Genomic DNA, 13872 nt, shown 5'->3' with positions numbered 1-13872 from the left:
CTCCCAGATTTTTATGATTACTAAAAAGCATATGTGCTGACTGCGCTATATTATTTTTTAATAACTCTACTGACAGAATATGGAATTACATGGAGCGCTCCTGTCTGAAGAAGAATCTGGTGACTTTATTTGTGGCTAAGTCACTAGATTCTTCAATAGTTTTACCAAACTACTCCACGATAAAAGCAGCTTTTTTGTTTGGTCTGAAGTGGTTTTTAGGACTCTTATACACTTATTTGCATTTTATTCCTGATATTCATATAGAAAATTAGAAACAAATGAATCTTTTAACTTTTTGAAATTTACAATCATTCTCATCTAATCTGTCACTTTAGCAAAAACTAAATTATTTTGGTTTGCCTATTACTGATGCCTACACTTTATGTCAGATTCTTTACTACCATAAAATTCACCCTTATACACTGCTTTATACACAACCACAGATAGTGGGTTTCTTTACCGAGTCATCTCAAACCAATCAAGGTATCATTTACCAGGCGTTTCAAGTAAAACAAGTTTTTATCAAAACGACTCATATCTTGAAACAGGAGGTTGAAATGAATAAATCTTTCTCAGACGAACAATGGAAGCGAGCATTTCACTCTGCCTTTAATTACACAAGATGTACTTCCCATTGGGAATCCTACCTTAAGATGCTACTTGGTATAGAACACCATATGTTGTGACAAAATATGGTTTAAATGTATCACAACATTGCCGGCGGTTGAGCCATCTTTGAGCCATATATTTTGGTATTGCAAAAGCATTTTGGTATTGCAAACGCCTAAATTTCTCTTGATATATTGGTTAACTGACTCAGGTTGACTTTTGACACTCTGTTTGTTCTGTTTTGGTTATTACTTTTCTTATACTCTTTTTTAAATATTGTTTGTATTATATAATGAAAAACTTCAATGAAAATGATCCTAAAAAAAAAAAAGAAATGCCAACCTTCTAGGCAGCTAAAAAAATCACTGGAGACATCTCGCTCTTCCAGGTGGTATTGGACCCTATACTATCCAAACACTTTCAGATGGAAGGTCAGTAAGCAAAAGCTCCTAACAAATACTGGAGGAACTCTAGTTGAGAATGGTTGTCGTAGAGTATTCTATTTCCCAAGCTCAGGGCATTATCATCTTCAAGTATTAAAGCTATCTCTGCTCCTTTCCACCTTTAGGTCTGAATATGCATGTCAACCAAGAACCAATACTGAGGTATATGTTAACCCATTTACTAAAATTTCAAAAGTCATTATTATTATTAAGTCTGGGGACCCTGCCATGAGGCTCCTTGTTTAGACCCCAGAACCCTGTGGTAATGTACTGTTCCTCTCTTCCAATTGTGCTTATGTGTTGCTATAGTTTCTGATAGAAAGTACAAGAATGTCCTGTAACACACATTAGACATATTCAAACGTATTGTAAAAGTATATTGTATACACAGTATTTTTTGCACCAGAGTAGATGTTTTTTTTATTAAACTTTGGATAATACAAAACCCTGTTAAAAAATTCACATTAGGCAACTGTGCCATATATAAGACAATATGCATACAAATAGTATGTATGATTTATAACATTCATTAAAAAACAGGGGTATTTTTGTTCACTTTAGACAACCTGGCTTGCTTCAAATGCTAAGTGAGAGGATATTCATTTTTCCTTATAACTAAACATTTGAAGTGAAAGGCAGGTTTTCTGTTCCTGAACAAAGTTAGATGCCCTTTATTTAATCAACCCATAATTTTGCAAACTAGCTTGTACATGTCCTTTACTGTTACCTCCTCATATTTTCTTACCCTGTTGAGAGAAATAACAATTTTGAAAAGGTTACAGCAATTGAGGCACAAAACAATTAAGGAAGAAACGTTATTTTTCATGAGAAATTGGAAAATTCAGTCAACGTTACTGAGCTTTTGGCTATCAAGCATACATTTATCTTTCTGTGTTATTGCCACTGACAGTTCATAATAATGGCATAATAAGGGTGTTAAGCTGTTAAAGTACTTATTAAAATTCATTATTTCTATACCTTTTCTTAGATAGATCACACTGATGTCATCCATTCTAGAGAACCGTGATCTTTAGATCTTTAATCATACAGAAACACTTCAAAAGATACAGAGCATCAAACCAACTATAAATATTAAAATGTAGATTAAGTCTGACCTACCTTAGGATCGTGAATTCCAGATAACTCCTCATAAATCTTTTCCCCTACCATGACAGCTGCCAAGTTAGCAGTATATGTTGACAAACAGAATAAGCAAAATATAGCCCAGAGATTCATCAAAAACCTTCCAGTCCAGCACTTGGGAGTTTTAATAGCAGCTGTCCTGCCAAACAGTATGGCATAACACACATTTAATGCTGAAGAGAAGGAAAATACTTTGCTTCTGTTTCTTCCGTTTGGTGTCATACCAAATGGGCTTTTCCATTCATATAATGTTAGGAATATTGCAGTAACATGTAGCGATACAAATATTCCAAGCCACATTGTCCAATGAAGTGGCCACATAAAGGCTCCAATTGGGGCTGCTGTATCTTTAGTCCTTACTAAAATACCCAGACTTGTGGAAAAAAATGGGCTTGTAAAGTCAATGACCTGACTTCGGGCTGTATTTATGCTAAAGGAGGTTACGGCCATATGTGCAGCACCACTGAGAAGGTCTCCAACGAGTCCAGTCCAATGACCACTCTTAAAAGCTCCATATTTTCCATCGCCAACAATATACAAATCAAAGTCGAAGTTCATATCTTCTGCCAGTTTTTCCAGGAGGTCAATACAATACCCATAGCAACACTTTTTGTATTCAATAGGAACAGTATCATTGCCTCCTTGTAAACTTTCAAAAAGACTGTCTAGTATTGCAGAATTATTTGTCATTGGATCTAAGCAGAGTTGCCCAGCTGGACACTGACCATCATCATCGACATTTCTTGTGAACACAAAAGGAGGCTCAATCAAGGTTACAACTCTAAGGTGCAATCGAGGTGGTTGCTGATAATGACTTTTGTGTCTTTGTGCTTGGTCTGGCCACAACCCGTAATCCATTATAATTTTTTCATTCTGCCAACTTCCAAGTCGTGTCCACATTGGATTACCTACAGGGTCATGCTGTAAATTCCATATGAAGTAATGATTTTCTGAATTGATAATAGAAGAATCCTTAACCTTAATATGTCCACTAAGTCCACTAAATGTTGTGTTGACCAAAAACCTGTTAAATAAAGATAGGCCATTAATATTATGATAAATGCTATACTTACATAACATACAGTATGCTACATATTCATGTATATGTTATTAGCTAGGTTTGTCACCACTTACTCTTTGTGCTATATGGGCAACATGGCAATCCAAGCTTCTTGTTATTCTTGAAGGGTAGCATCTTAAAATATATGAATGGCCCTGGATAGACAATTACCTTCCTGCTGATTTCGATAAGAATCTACTCTCGCTTTGAGAGATTCTCAAGCTGTGTTCGCTCCTATGGATATTTACCTATCGGTCCTCTCTTTCCCTGTCCATTACCCCTCCCGGCCCTCCTTTACAGCTCTATTCTCTCTTTCACTATTTTTTTTTTCCTCCTAGTCAGGTCCCTCTTTTTTTATCTATGTTCAATATACGAAGATGTTTGTTTTGGGTATAGTGAGCCGATAAGGATTAGTTGCTCCTAGTTTTCCCTTTTTTTTAATTGTGTATCAAGCCAAAATGTTTGTGTTGGTGAAATGATCATCCACTAGTTTAATTCTTTTTTTTTCTATTCCTAATAAAAAATTATTGTAATAAAAATAAAAAAAATTATGAATGGCACACACAAATATGCCAGCACAACAGAAGGAAAAATATTTATAGTTAAGTCCTGGGCAGCATAGCAACCTGATACTGGGTGTAAACCTATCCCCTCTCTGATAAAAAAATGTTTTTGATGCACATACAATTTATAACCTCAGAATAAGTTACAATCAATGGTAGAAGTGCCTAACAATATGATGTATGTGTAATAATACCCCATGCTTACAAACATAATCATATTTGAAAAAAATGTTCCCCTTCCACCCTGGCTTTCTGGATGTAGACCTTGTAAATCAGTTAGGTAGTTGTGCATATAGTCTACAGTACAGGTTATACAATGTTTCTATGCCATACATAGCATTGGAACTTTGTTTGGTAAAATCTGTATGCCATAGCATTAAAATCTGCAATGGCATAGCATTAAAGATTGAGAAATAAAAGTCAAAACATACCTGGATAGATACTCCCCAGATGAGAGATTCTGAGAATCTCTTCCCATGCAATTCATTGTGCTAGGAACAAGTGCCAGTTCAGGCTGGTCCATTGTAGCTGTGGCAACAGCTCTAGCTATTAACTCCATTGCATCTTGCACATAGTGTTCAAAGAAAGAGGCAGTGGTTGTTCCATGAGCAATTAGTCCCAAAGGCAATCCTTCAGTCCTCAATTCATCAACATTTTGAGAGTCTCCAAAAACCCAATAAAACTCTGGCAAGCCAATTCCATACTGGGAAGCTGCTTCAAAAATGCGTCTTGTATCTTCCATATCACATCCAAACATGACAATTGTAGACGTAGTGTCCTTAATGCTCTCCAAATTCATCTGTAGGTAGCTCAACATGTAATTTGTCATGGTTAAATTTACTGTGATATTTATGATAATTCCAAGATGAAATCTAGAATTATTTTGCGTTAAAGTGAGGAAATCTGTTATGTTCCAGTCTTCTTGGCACAGCAGTATGCTATAATTATACCAGTTGTTCATTGTCAGAATAGAGAAAGTCACATCAGCATTTGAAGTTAGAGAATTTTCAACACTGAGCTGCAGGTGGAGAGGATTCTGTTGAAAGAAAATTAAAAAAAAAAGATACATGTCATCTTTTAGTAAAATGCAATGCTTTACTTTGTCATTGTATTTGAACTAACAGTCACTTATCATTAATTCCAAAGCATAGTTGGAATTGTCTGCCCATATAAGTCAACTTTTTTCAGATCATAGGATGGTTTTGTTGTCATTAAATGGTTAGAAGCCACTACAGTACATCAAAAGAAAAAGTACTAAGCACAGAGGAGTCTATCTATCAAAGTATCTCTTTGCTATAAAGAATCAGTTAAAGCTCTAACCAAAATTCAAAGGTTAAAAAACTGAATAGTGCATAAAATGCACTGCAATGCTGGTTTAGCAGCTTTCAAAATGTCATCTTTGTACCACTGGTTCTAGATCATTTTATTACAATAAAATATTAAACTTGATTTGTCTCTTATACTTAAGGCACCAATATAAATATATAAGGACATTTTCTATATCTATTCTATAGAGCTCACCAATTAAAAATGAACGCATCCTTTATCTGTCAGAGGACAAAAACTAGGAAGACCCAACAGCTGTAACTTTTTATAATTACAATAAGACTGTTAAGGAAAATATAGAGGGACTCTAAATGTGCTTTATCTTTATAACCAAAGACATGTGCCTGGTAATTTTAAAATACTGTACATATCAAAAAATTTTAGCATCTTCCTTTAAAATTGTTCATGTGTTTACAGGTTTGTTTTACCTGTAGCTGTATGGAAAAAATGTCTATCAAGCTCAACAGCTTAAGCTAAAATAAACATACACCTATAGTGACATGTCTTTACATGGGGCTGTATCTAACTAAAATCATATGTGAACCAGGAACTACAATGCAATATATTGCAGCATACTTTTTTTAAAATAGGGTAGCTGCATTATTTCTTCCCAGCCTTTTTTATTTCTTTTTAACTGATGTTCTTCAGTAACAAATACTAGCCTAGGGTAACAACACTCATCATTCTCCATCTACAGAAGAGCAGCTTTGTCTCCCAATGACAGGAATACAGAAGACCTTCCATTTTCTTCCTAACATAATGCAAGGTGACTTGTATAGCAGAAATAGCAAGGGAGCAATGAAACATATTATGTAAAAAATACAAATGTAGCACAAGAAAAGGACATTAGCTTGTGTGTGTGTGTTTTTTGCACTTATCAAACTGACTTAACAAAATACTTTCAAAGTATATTTAGACCAAAAGGGAGCAGATGATTGTTAAGGTTTAAAAGCAAGCAGAGAAGGCAAAAAGCATCAGCTGTTCTAGAACCTTCAATTTATTGTTATGATGCAACCTGTATTAAATGTGTTTTTGTAAGACAGATATTCTTTATATGTAGTAAAAAATAATATAAAATCAATAAATTGCGGTATACAAATGTGCTTATTTAGACCTTTTTTGACTACAGGTTTTTGATGACTAAATGCCTGAGCCAAATTTAGCATCGTCATACCTGACTTGTTTAAATTGACAATGACACTATTTGCATACCTAAATTTGTATATATTGTTTAAGAATACATAAGGTTTTATATTAAATACGTTCACGGTTTTCTTTTTTATTACTTATTATTTTCAATTATTTTTATTAATGTAACTGTATCTAACATATACACTACTAAATAAATGAAATTGTAGATTAACACAGAGAATCTTGCTGGAAAAGGTTGGTAAATAGATTGTCGGTAGAAAGTGATTAGCAAGGAACAAGCTGCAAGTTTCAGTAACTCCCAACAATCAGTTAGATTGTCTAATTCAACAAACTGAACTAGAATCAATAGGTTAGAGTATTTTAAACATTCTCATTGTTCTTTACCAATTAGGGTACCATATAAACAGTCTTTCTTAACCTTTTTTAGGTAATACATTTTAGGTTTCAGGGAACACCTAATAAAACTAATTAGTTGGGGTTTAATGGGAAAATGCCTCATAAATTGATTGCCATTGTAATGAATGCTCCCCTACAGTACCTCAAAACATTATTTGAGTCATGCATCTGGCTTGTAATTGGCATGCATCGGGTCATGGAACTATCCAGGCATCATCAAATTGAAGGTCAATCAGCCACTAGACATCATTTGAGTAACACATGTAAGGTACCTACTCCGTCAGCGATCCTGAATTGTCCACACCCGCGATGACCCAAGGGATTGCGGGTGGCGTGGAGGAGACTGCTGCAGCAGGCAGCTCAGCTGCTCTGCTCGCAGTGTGTCTCCTCTCACTGGCGGAGTGATCCGTCCTGGCTAAACTACTGTTCGGCCGAACAGCATCCCTGCAGCTGTGCACAGTGCTGCACGCACCCTCAGCATCCCTGGGTGCGTTCACAGTACAGCACAGCCCAAAGGTCCTGCTGTAACAGGTGGGCACTCTACTATGCGCGCCTCTTGTACCTCCCTCCCTGGGGTGGGGCATGTATTGAATTCCCTGTAGCTAAACCGGCCACAAGGCATTTATTATGCAGTATGCTCCTCCAATCCAATAGGGCCAGGTGGCGCAATGTGATTGGGCACTCTGCCCATTTATTGAGATCATGTCATTAGCATCCTGGTAAAGCCTCTGTGTTATACTGTGCTTGGGTGCGTTGTTATGTTGGATTACCATTTTGACCTCTGTTGTCTTCCCCTGTGTCTTGTCATCAGCTCGGACTTATTACCAGCAGCAACCCGGTCTGATTATTGACTTTGCATTAACTCTGCCTCCCCTGACTTTGGATTGTCCCTGACTACGCCTTCTGCCTCATCCCTATGTACGTCGTTGATCGGATTGATCTTTTGTGTTTTACCTCGGCCTGTACCTGGATTACGGAATAAAGTTTGTTTAAAGTATTCCCTGCAGTTGGTTGTGATTTGTGTGCCCAGGCGCATTACAACACATCTGCCAGTGGTGTTGGCCCTAGAACTATGAAGTATCACCCTAGTGACCCTAGTTCAGAATGGCGGATTTAAGGAGTCAATCATGCTGATAGCTGGAAAAGTGGAGGTATTTCTGCAAAAAAAGGCACTATTTTTGTATATTAATGCCACTTTTGTTTTCTCCCCATTTACATGTTGATCAGCTGACATGATTGGCACTTTTATGAATAATCACTAATGTTATCAGATCAGACCCCAAAATAAATCAATTTATCAGATGATTTATCAAATATGACCATATTGGCATTCAATAATTTATTTTTTAAATTAAGATTAGACAAACTGTAGTTATATGACTTGTGTAGTCAAAGAAGTGGTTATATATAATAATGTTTAAAAGTATTCACCCTATGCTATATATCAACAAGAATTAAACAAAAGACATAATGCTTTCCTTTTTATTTTCTTCATTACATAATGTAAACATATACATATAATAATAATACATTATCCATCTGAACATTTTTAAATCAAACAAAAATATATAAAAAAGCTTAAGGGATAATAATTGTTCCTGTGTGAGTATGTCGGTATCTTTAATTTGCAGTTAAAGAGCTGGACATTTGCCCAAGTTTTCTATCTCTAAGTGTCTAAAATACTTTAGAATGATCACTAAACTTCAGCAAATTTTAAACATCCACTTGAGTGGCAGTTTGCTAGCTCTAGTCCTATTACCTTGTTCTGTTTTGAGCAAGGGGAACCTATTGCCAAATGTAATACTAGACAGGAGGATGTGGTTCCTAATCAAACTGTCGCCTGGAATTAGCCACAGTCTGGAGAAACTGTGAAAACCTTTTATGTAGACATCACAGAACATAATAAGTTATTCTTCGGGTATATGATCTATTATATCTTAAAAGGTCCAAATGAAGGACTTCCATGCTCCGCCACTTACATTTGGCAAAGCCCCATGTCTCACACTTGTGGGGTATGATGCAACTGCAGGACTGCAAGTATAACATAAAGCTACAGCCTGTTGAAAGAGACATCAGGCATAATATTGGTAATACTTTTAATTACTCCATCCTTCTACCACGTGTGGTAATGCTGGTTTTTGTCTAAATCCTCACCAGGACATTTTCCTCCTACTTACTAGCAGTTTATAGCATGTTTTTACAAATTTCTACACTCTGAAAGCTATTCTGTACACTCCTGGCATCTTAGTTTTAACCAATAGACTCTATATAAACCATTATCATTCAGGGTTCCATTGAACTCTAGGGTTCCTCCAGTGTTTGTTGGGGTTCCCATGTGGTACCTTCCATGTGATGGTGCGTGTCTAGTTTCAGGTTCGGTGACATTTGGAAGAATCAATAAGATAACACCAGTGATTTTCTAGCTGTTTAGAGTGGTGGTCTTTTAACTAGCACTGTAAGGGCTTTAGCCAATCTACCCTTAATGATTTAACTATATCAGGTGTTCCCGTTGACCCAATTTTTGTTTTAGGGGTCCTTCCAGGGTAAAAAATTTGAGAATACTCAATATGCTATGTTGTACAGTATGTTCAGATTATCGCAAACTGATAAATGTTCTATGCATTATATACTATAATAATGAGAAGAATTATGGCATGTTTGAAAGCTGAGTGGTATACACTAGTAGAAAGGGAGAGGTTGAATAGTTCGGTTAGGGCGGGGGCCAGGGTGGAGGAATGGGCACAGAGTGGATCAGACGGAATTGGGTCAAGCGGACAGGTAGTAGATAGAGATGATAAGAGAAGAGACTTCATCCACAGTAACAGGGCCAAGGGAGGTTAGGGAAGATATACACGTTTCTTTCAGCAGCTTTTCTTTTAGAACTGCAAACTACATGTCTGATATGCAGTTACCCACTAGCAAAGGAACCTACTACCTATTTATATGTAAATATGAGTTTGTATGCATAAAAACAACATGAAGTATCTTGTATTTCCATATTGTAATATTTAAAAAATGTTGTCATTAAAACTATGCTGTAAATTTCCTAAGATGGTACAGCTTAGTGTGATCCTGTAGGGTTTGAAGCATATATCCATTTTATTTATATGTTTTATCCTTATTTATGTACAGTACGTATACAATTTTATCTTACACATGAAAGAGAAACCTATTTATCCAGCGGCATATATCTGTCTATTGTCAGGAGTTCCTGACATGATCTGGCTTGACTGCATCCTGAAATGTTAACCAGATTTTGTGTACTATAACAGACAATCCTATTGAAAGCGCAAGAAGCCTATTTGTGATAATATATTCCACACTTTTTTATACACAGCAAGTTAATTGGATTTGTATTGAATTGGTTGCAAAGGGATAGTGAGCAGCTTCTTTCTAGTCCCATCTTCTGTAATAAGACTTTCATCATGAACAATGGAGGCTTATAATCATTTTTTTCAATGATATCTTACAAAAATGTATTGACTATACACCCCAGCCATCTCTAAACCCATACTATTTCTAAGCTTGTTTACTATGAAAAGAAAATATTGTTATTTTTATTTCCCAAAATAGATTCTAGAAGCTCTGCTTCAAGTTTGTTTACACTTTGTGTTGAATTTATATATTATATTATAAATTATATAAACATTGTTAAACTGTAGCATGCAGTGTACAGCAGCCAGTGTACAAAACTAGTTTATTATTTCTATTATAGTTATTATATAGTTGGCCATGAATGAGTATATCAATAGGGTCCCAAGGATTACCTTATTACTCCTAGAGTGTTATAATTGTGTTGAAGTTTTATTACAGTTGGCACTTAATGGGTGCATGTATGGGGTTTGAATGCTGAGAGACAGGGAATGTGGGGTATGTTAGAGAGCAAAATTTAGAAGCCCCTTTAAATGGGGGCAGACAAATATCTGTTACCCCTCAGGAGAAATAATATTGTAACTTTTACCAATATATACAAAGAGCTGAACAAAAGACACAGTGAAATGCTGTTTCTTTAAATATACACACAAACATGCTTCCAACATCGATCACTTTGTCCAGCAATGTAAATCCATTGTCATTCCCATTATCATGATGACTGGCAATGACTGGCAATGTGAACCCTTCACACATTACTGCACCACAAGTTATCTATCATTTAAAGAACTGTTTAAAACCAGATGATCAAAAATGTTAGCCTGTCACACTCCTGATGCTAAATAACAGGTCTTCTGCACTGTAATAATAGCAAATAGCATCCTAAGTAATGCAATTGACAAAAACTAGTTCTAGTACTAGGGTCTAGTTGAAAATCAGGGGGACCCCACACTATTTAAATTAAAAATGAACACCACATATAGCTTTTATTAGATAGATTTATGTAGGCATGCTATTTGAAAGATTTCTGTATTTTCAGTAATGCTCTGGAAGCCTCATGAAATTACCACGTCCTTGCATTGATACATGTCCCCTAAAGCAGTGCCCAGATTCCCATGAGAAGTTTGCCTACTGGTCCTAAAATATATATTTCCTATTTGAACATTAACCCTATGTGTACTGCCAGAAGTTCTGTGCATCTAAAGAAAAAAAGCATGTTTGACAGAGGTTGGTCAATGTTGCTTATCCCAAGGTAATCCCCAGAGAAAAGGGGAAAGGGTAGATTGGCTTATGTCAATGGTGATGCATGAAAAAACCATTCTACTCAACTGGCAGGTTATGTTTATTTTATGCATTTCAAATTCTGCCTTTTCATTTTTTATTGGAGTATATAATAATAAGCTGAAGAATGGTTGGTTGCTTTAGTTCTTCTTTTTCTGCTTGTACTGATGTAATAACTCGTATTTGAAAATGTTTAATTTCAAAGGATGACACATAACCTTAACAGGCATTTGAGTGGATGTTTTATGGGTTCCCGAGTGAGTCAGTGCCTCGAGTAAAGCTTCGGAACCTATGTAGCTGATACCAGTTAGCTATTTAATCATGTAAACTAAATGAAATCATGTGTACTAAAATTGAACAGAGCATATCACACCGGTGAAAGTTGGCATCTGTTACATTTTAGTAATATGTACCAAAACTCTAAAGTAAATTCCAGGCATATAAAAATCACCCTATAAAAATATGCATGTAGAAAAAAAAGTAAAACTGCCATGCATTATGGTGCACTATGTTTTCAAAAGCACAGCAATACCATGGTAAGGAAATAATTTAATATAGTTTATCAGAGGGTTACACAGCAAAGGGTATTGTGTAGTACAATTTAATTTTTTTAAAAAAATTGTCTGATCCACTTACATTGTAATTGTTACAAGCAGTTAGAGGGGGCATATAATAGTTTGCTGAATAATACAATGGTCTATTCTCAACCTCCTCCTGGAAAAGCCTCATTGATTGTTTTAAATATCTAAAGAAGTGGTTAAAAGGCTTGTAATGAAATTCATATCTCAGAATTGTCAAGGGCCGAGTTATAAATGGTACGATGTGGCAGGAATATGATGTATAGTCTTTCTCTGTCAGTATGAAGAAGTTATTGGTATAGCATGATAGAAAACATATTGAGATCAATATGTTATGCACAAACAATAAATGACATGCACCATAAAGCTAAATTAGGTATACCATAAAGCTATATTAGAAGGGATATTGCTGTGACATTTAATTAATCAATTTCTATTTTCCGATTGAAATCTGACATTTCACATGTGCTGCCATGTAGGATGACAAAAGACTGAAGGTTCTCTAGTTTCATTTCCTAATGCATGCTGCAAATATGCTTTTAATGGACCAAATGATAATGTATATTAATCAATCACATATGTTACTACTGATTAAAAAATGAACTCTTTCTAATGCTTTATTTATAAAAGGCTTTTTTCTTTTGTTTTGCACATTTTTTTATATGACATGCACACCCATATCAAATAAAAACTGTACAAAAAACTTTTTTTCTAAGGTTTCTTTCAAAAAATCATTTTATAATAGTTCTTTATAGGGTTTTGCATGTTCAGAGCAGTCACATTCTGCTTCATAGACACTGGTCTTCACCCAGTCTGATTAAAATAGATGGCATGTGAGACAATAATATGCTTTTTTGCTGTTTTTAATGAATTGTTTTTGCTGGCGGAATGGTCCTAAAGATGGCCATACCAATGCAAACCAATCTCCCAATGTTTTCTCCTTTTTTTTTACCATGACTTTATTGGTGCGTCACTCCAGGTTTCCATATCATTGATGGAAGCCATTTAATACAAGGGTTAAATGGCTTCCTTATCACTGCTGTGTTTCTATAGGATAAACAGTGTAAATTACTGCTCTATTTATCCTGGTTTTAAAACTTAGCCCTTTTCCACTAACAGCATCTTATGGACCAAAGAGAAATAAAAGATAGAAAAGAGCCAGTGAGTAGCTAAGTAACAGCGCCAATATATGCTTCTTTCCTGTGGTGTAACCTAGGCAACCAGGGCCTGTTAACCTTTTTCTCTGCTTGCACTAAAATGCTACTAGCGCATATAAAGGTTAATTATCTTCAATTAGGGTGGCATTTGTACTACAATTATGGTAATTAATTTTATACAAGTTAATGCCTTCACAGTTATTTTGAATACAAAACCCTGCATGGTGAGTTTTTGAGATGACTAAACACCATTGTACTCTGGGGAACTTAATATTTTGTATTAGGTTGTCCAGCAACACCAATTGTGTTTGCAAGAGACTAAAATCCTAATCTAAATAATGCCTGATGACTAAATGATAACTTTCATTAAAAAAAATAAATAAAAACAAGCAATGCAACAGTGAAAAGTGGAAATTTCTCAAAATAGTTGGCTAAACCAGTGTATTTTATGACCAAAACATACTTTTTCATTGTAGTAACACAAATTTTATTGAAAGAATTAGGTGCTTTGGTGCACTGAAGTGCTTTTTATTTAGATTGGCACACAAACACACAATCCCCTGCGCTGTAGCACAGCCCAATGCATAACAATACAAATTAGGGCTTAAATATGTAAAACTTTTTTTAAAATGTCAAACTGACAGCCATTTAGGTTACAGAAGGCGGAGCAGTCATGTAGGAATTAGAGAGGGGAGGTTGGATGCAGAGCCTACACTGCAATGTCCAAGGTCCAACTAGAGACTTAGCAAGGCAAGTCAAACTTTAAACACTGGCTTTAACAACTGGATTGTG

The 13872-nt window shown here is 35.5% G+C and overlaps 1 protein-coding gene across 1 annotated transcript in view; it reads right to left on the bottom strand.

The window, feature by feature from the left end:
* Positions 1–13872, bottom strand: part of GRIN3A (glutamate ionotropic receptor NMDA type subunit 3A) — a 165321-nt gene that overhangs the window by 76290 nt on the left and 75159 nt on the right. The window contains exons 2-3 of the mRNA XM_072404441.1: positions 4250–4854; positions 2172–3219 (exon numbers count right to left, since the gene is read on the bottom strand). Of these exons, the coding sequence (XP_072260542.1) occupies positions 2172–3219; positions 4250–4854 (1653 nt within the window). The remainder of the gene's footprint in view (positions 1–2171; positions 3220–4249; positions 4855–13872) is intronic.

Source organism: Pyxicephalus adspersus, chromosome 3, assembly GCF_032062135.1.
Source record: "Pyxicephalus adspersus chromosome 3, UCB_Pads_2.0, whole genome shotgun sequence".
In the NCBI taxonomy this organism is placed as follows: domain Eukaryota; kingdom Metazoa; phylum Chordata; class Amphibia; order Anura; family Pyxicephalidae; genus Pyxicephalus; species Pyxicephalus adspersus.
Note: the sequence above shows the minus strand (reverse complement) of the source record. Positions and strands in the feature narration are given on the sequence as shown.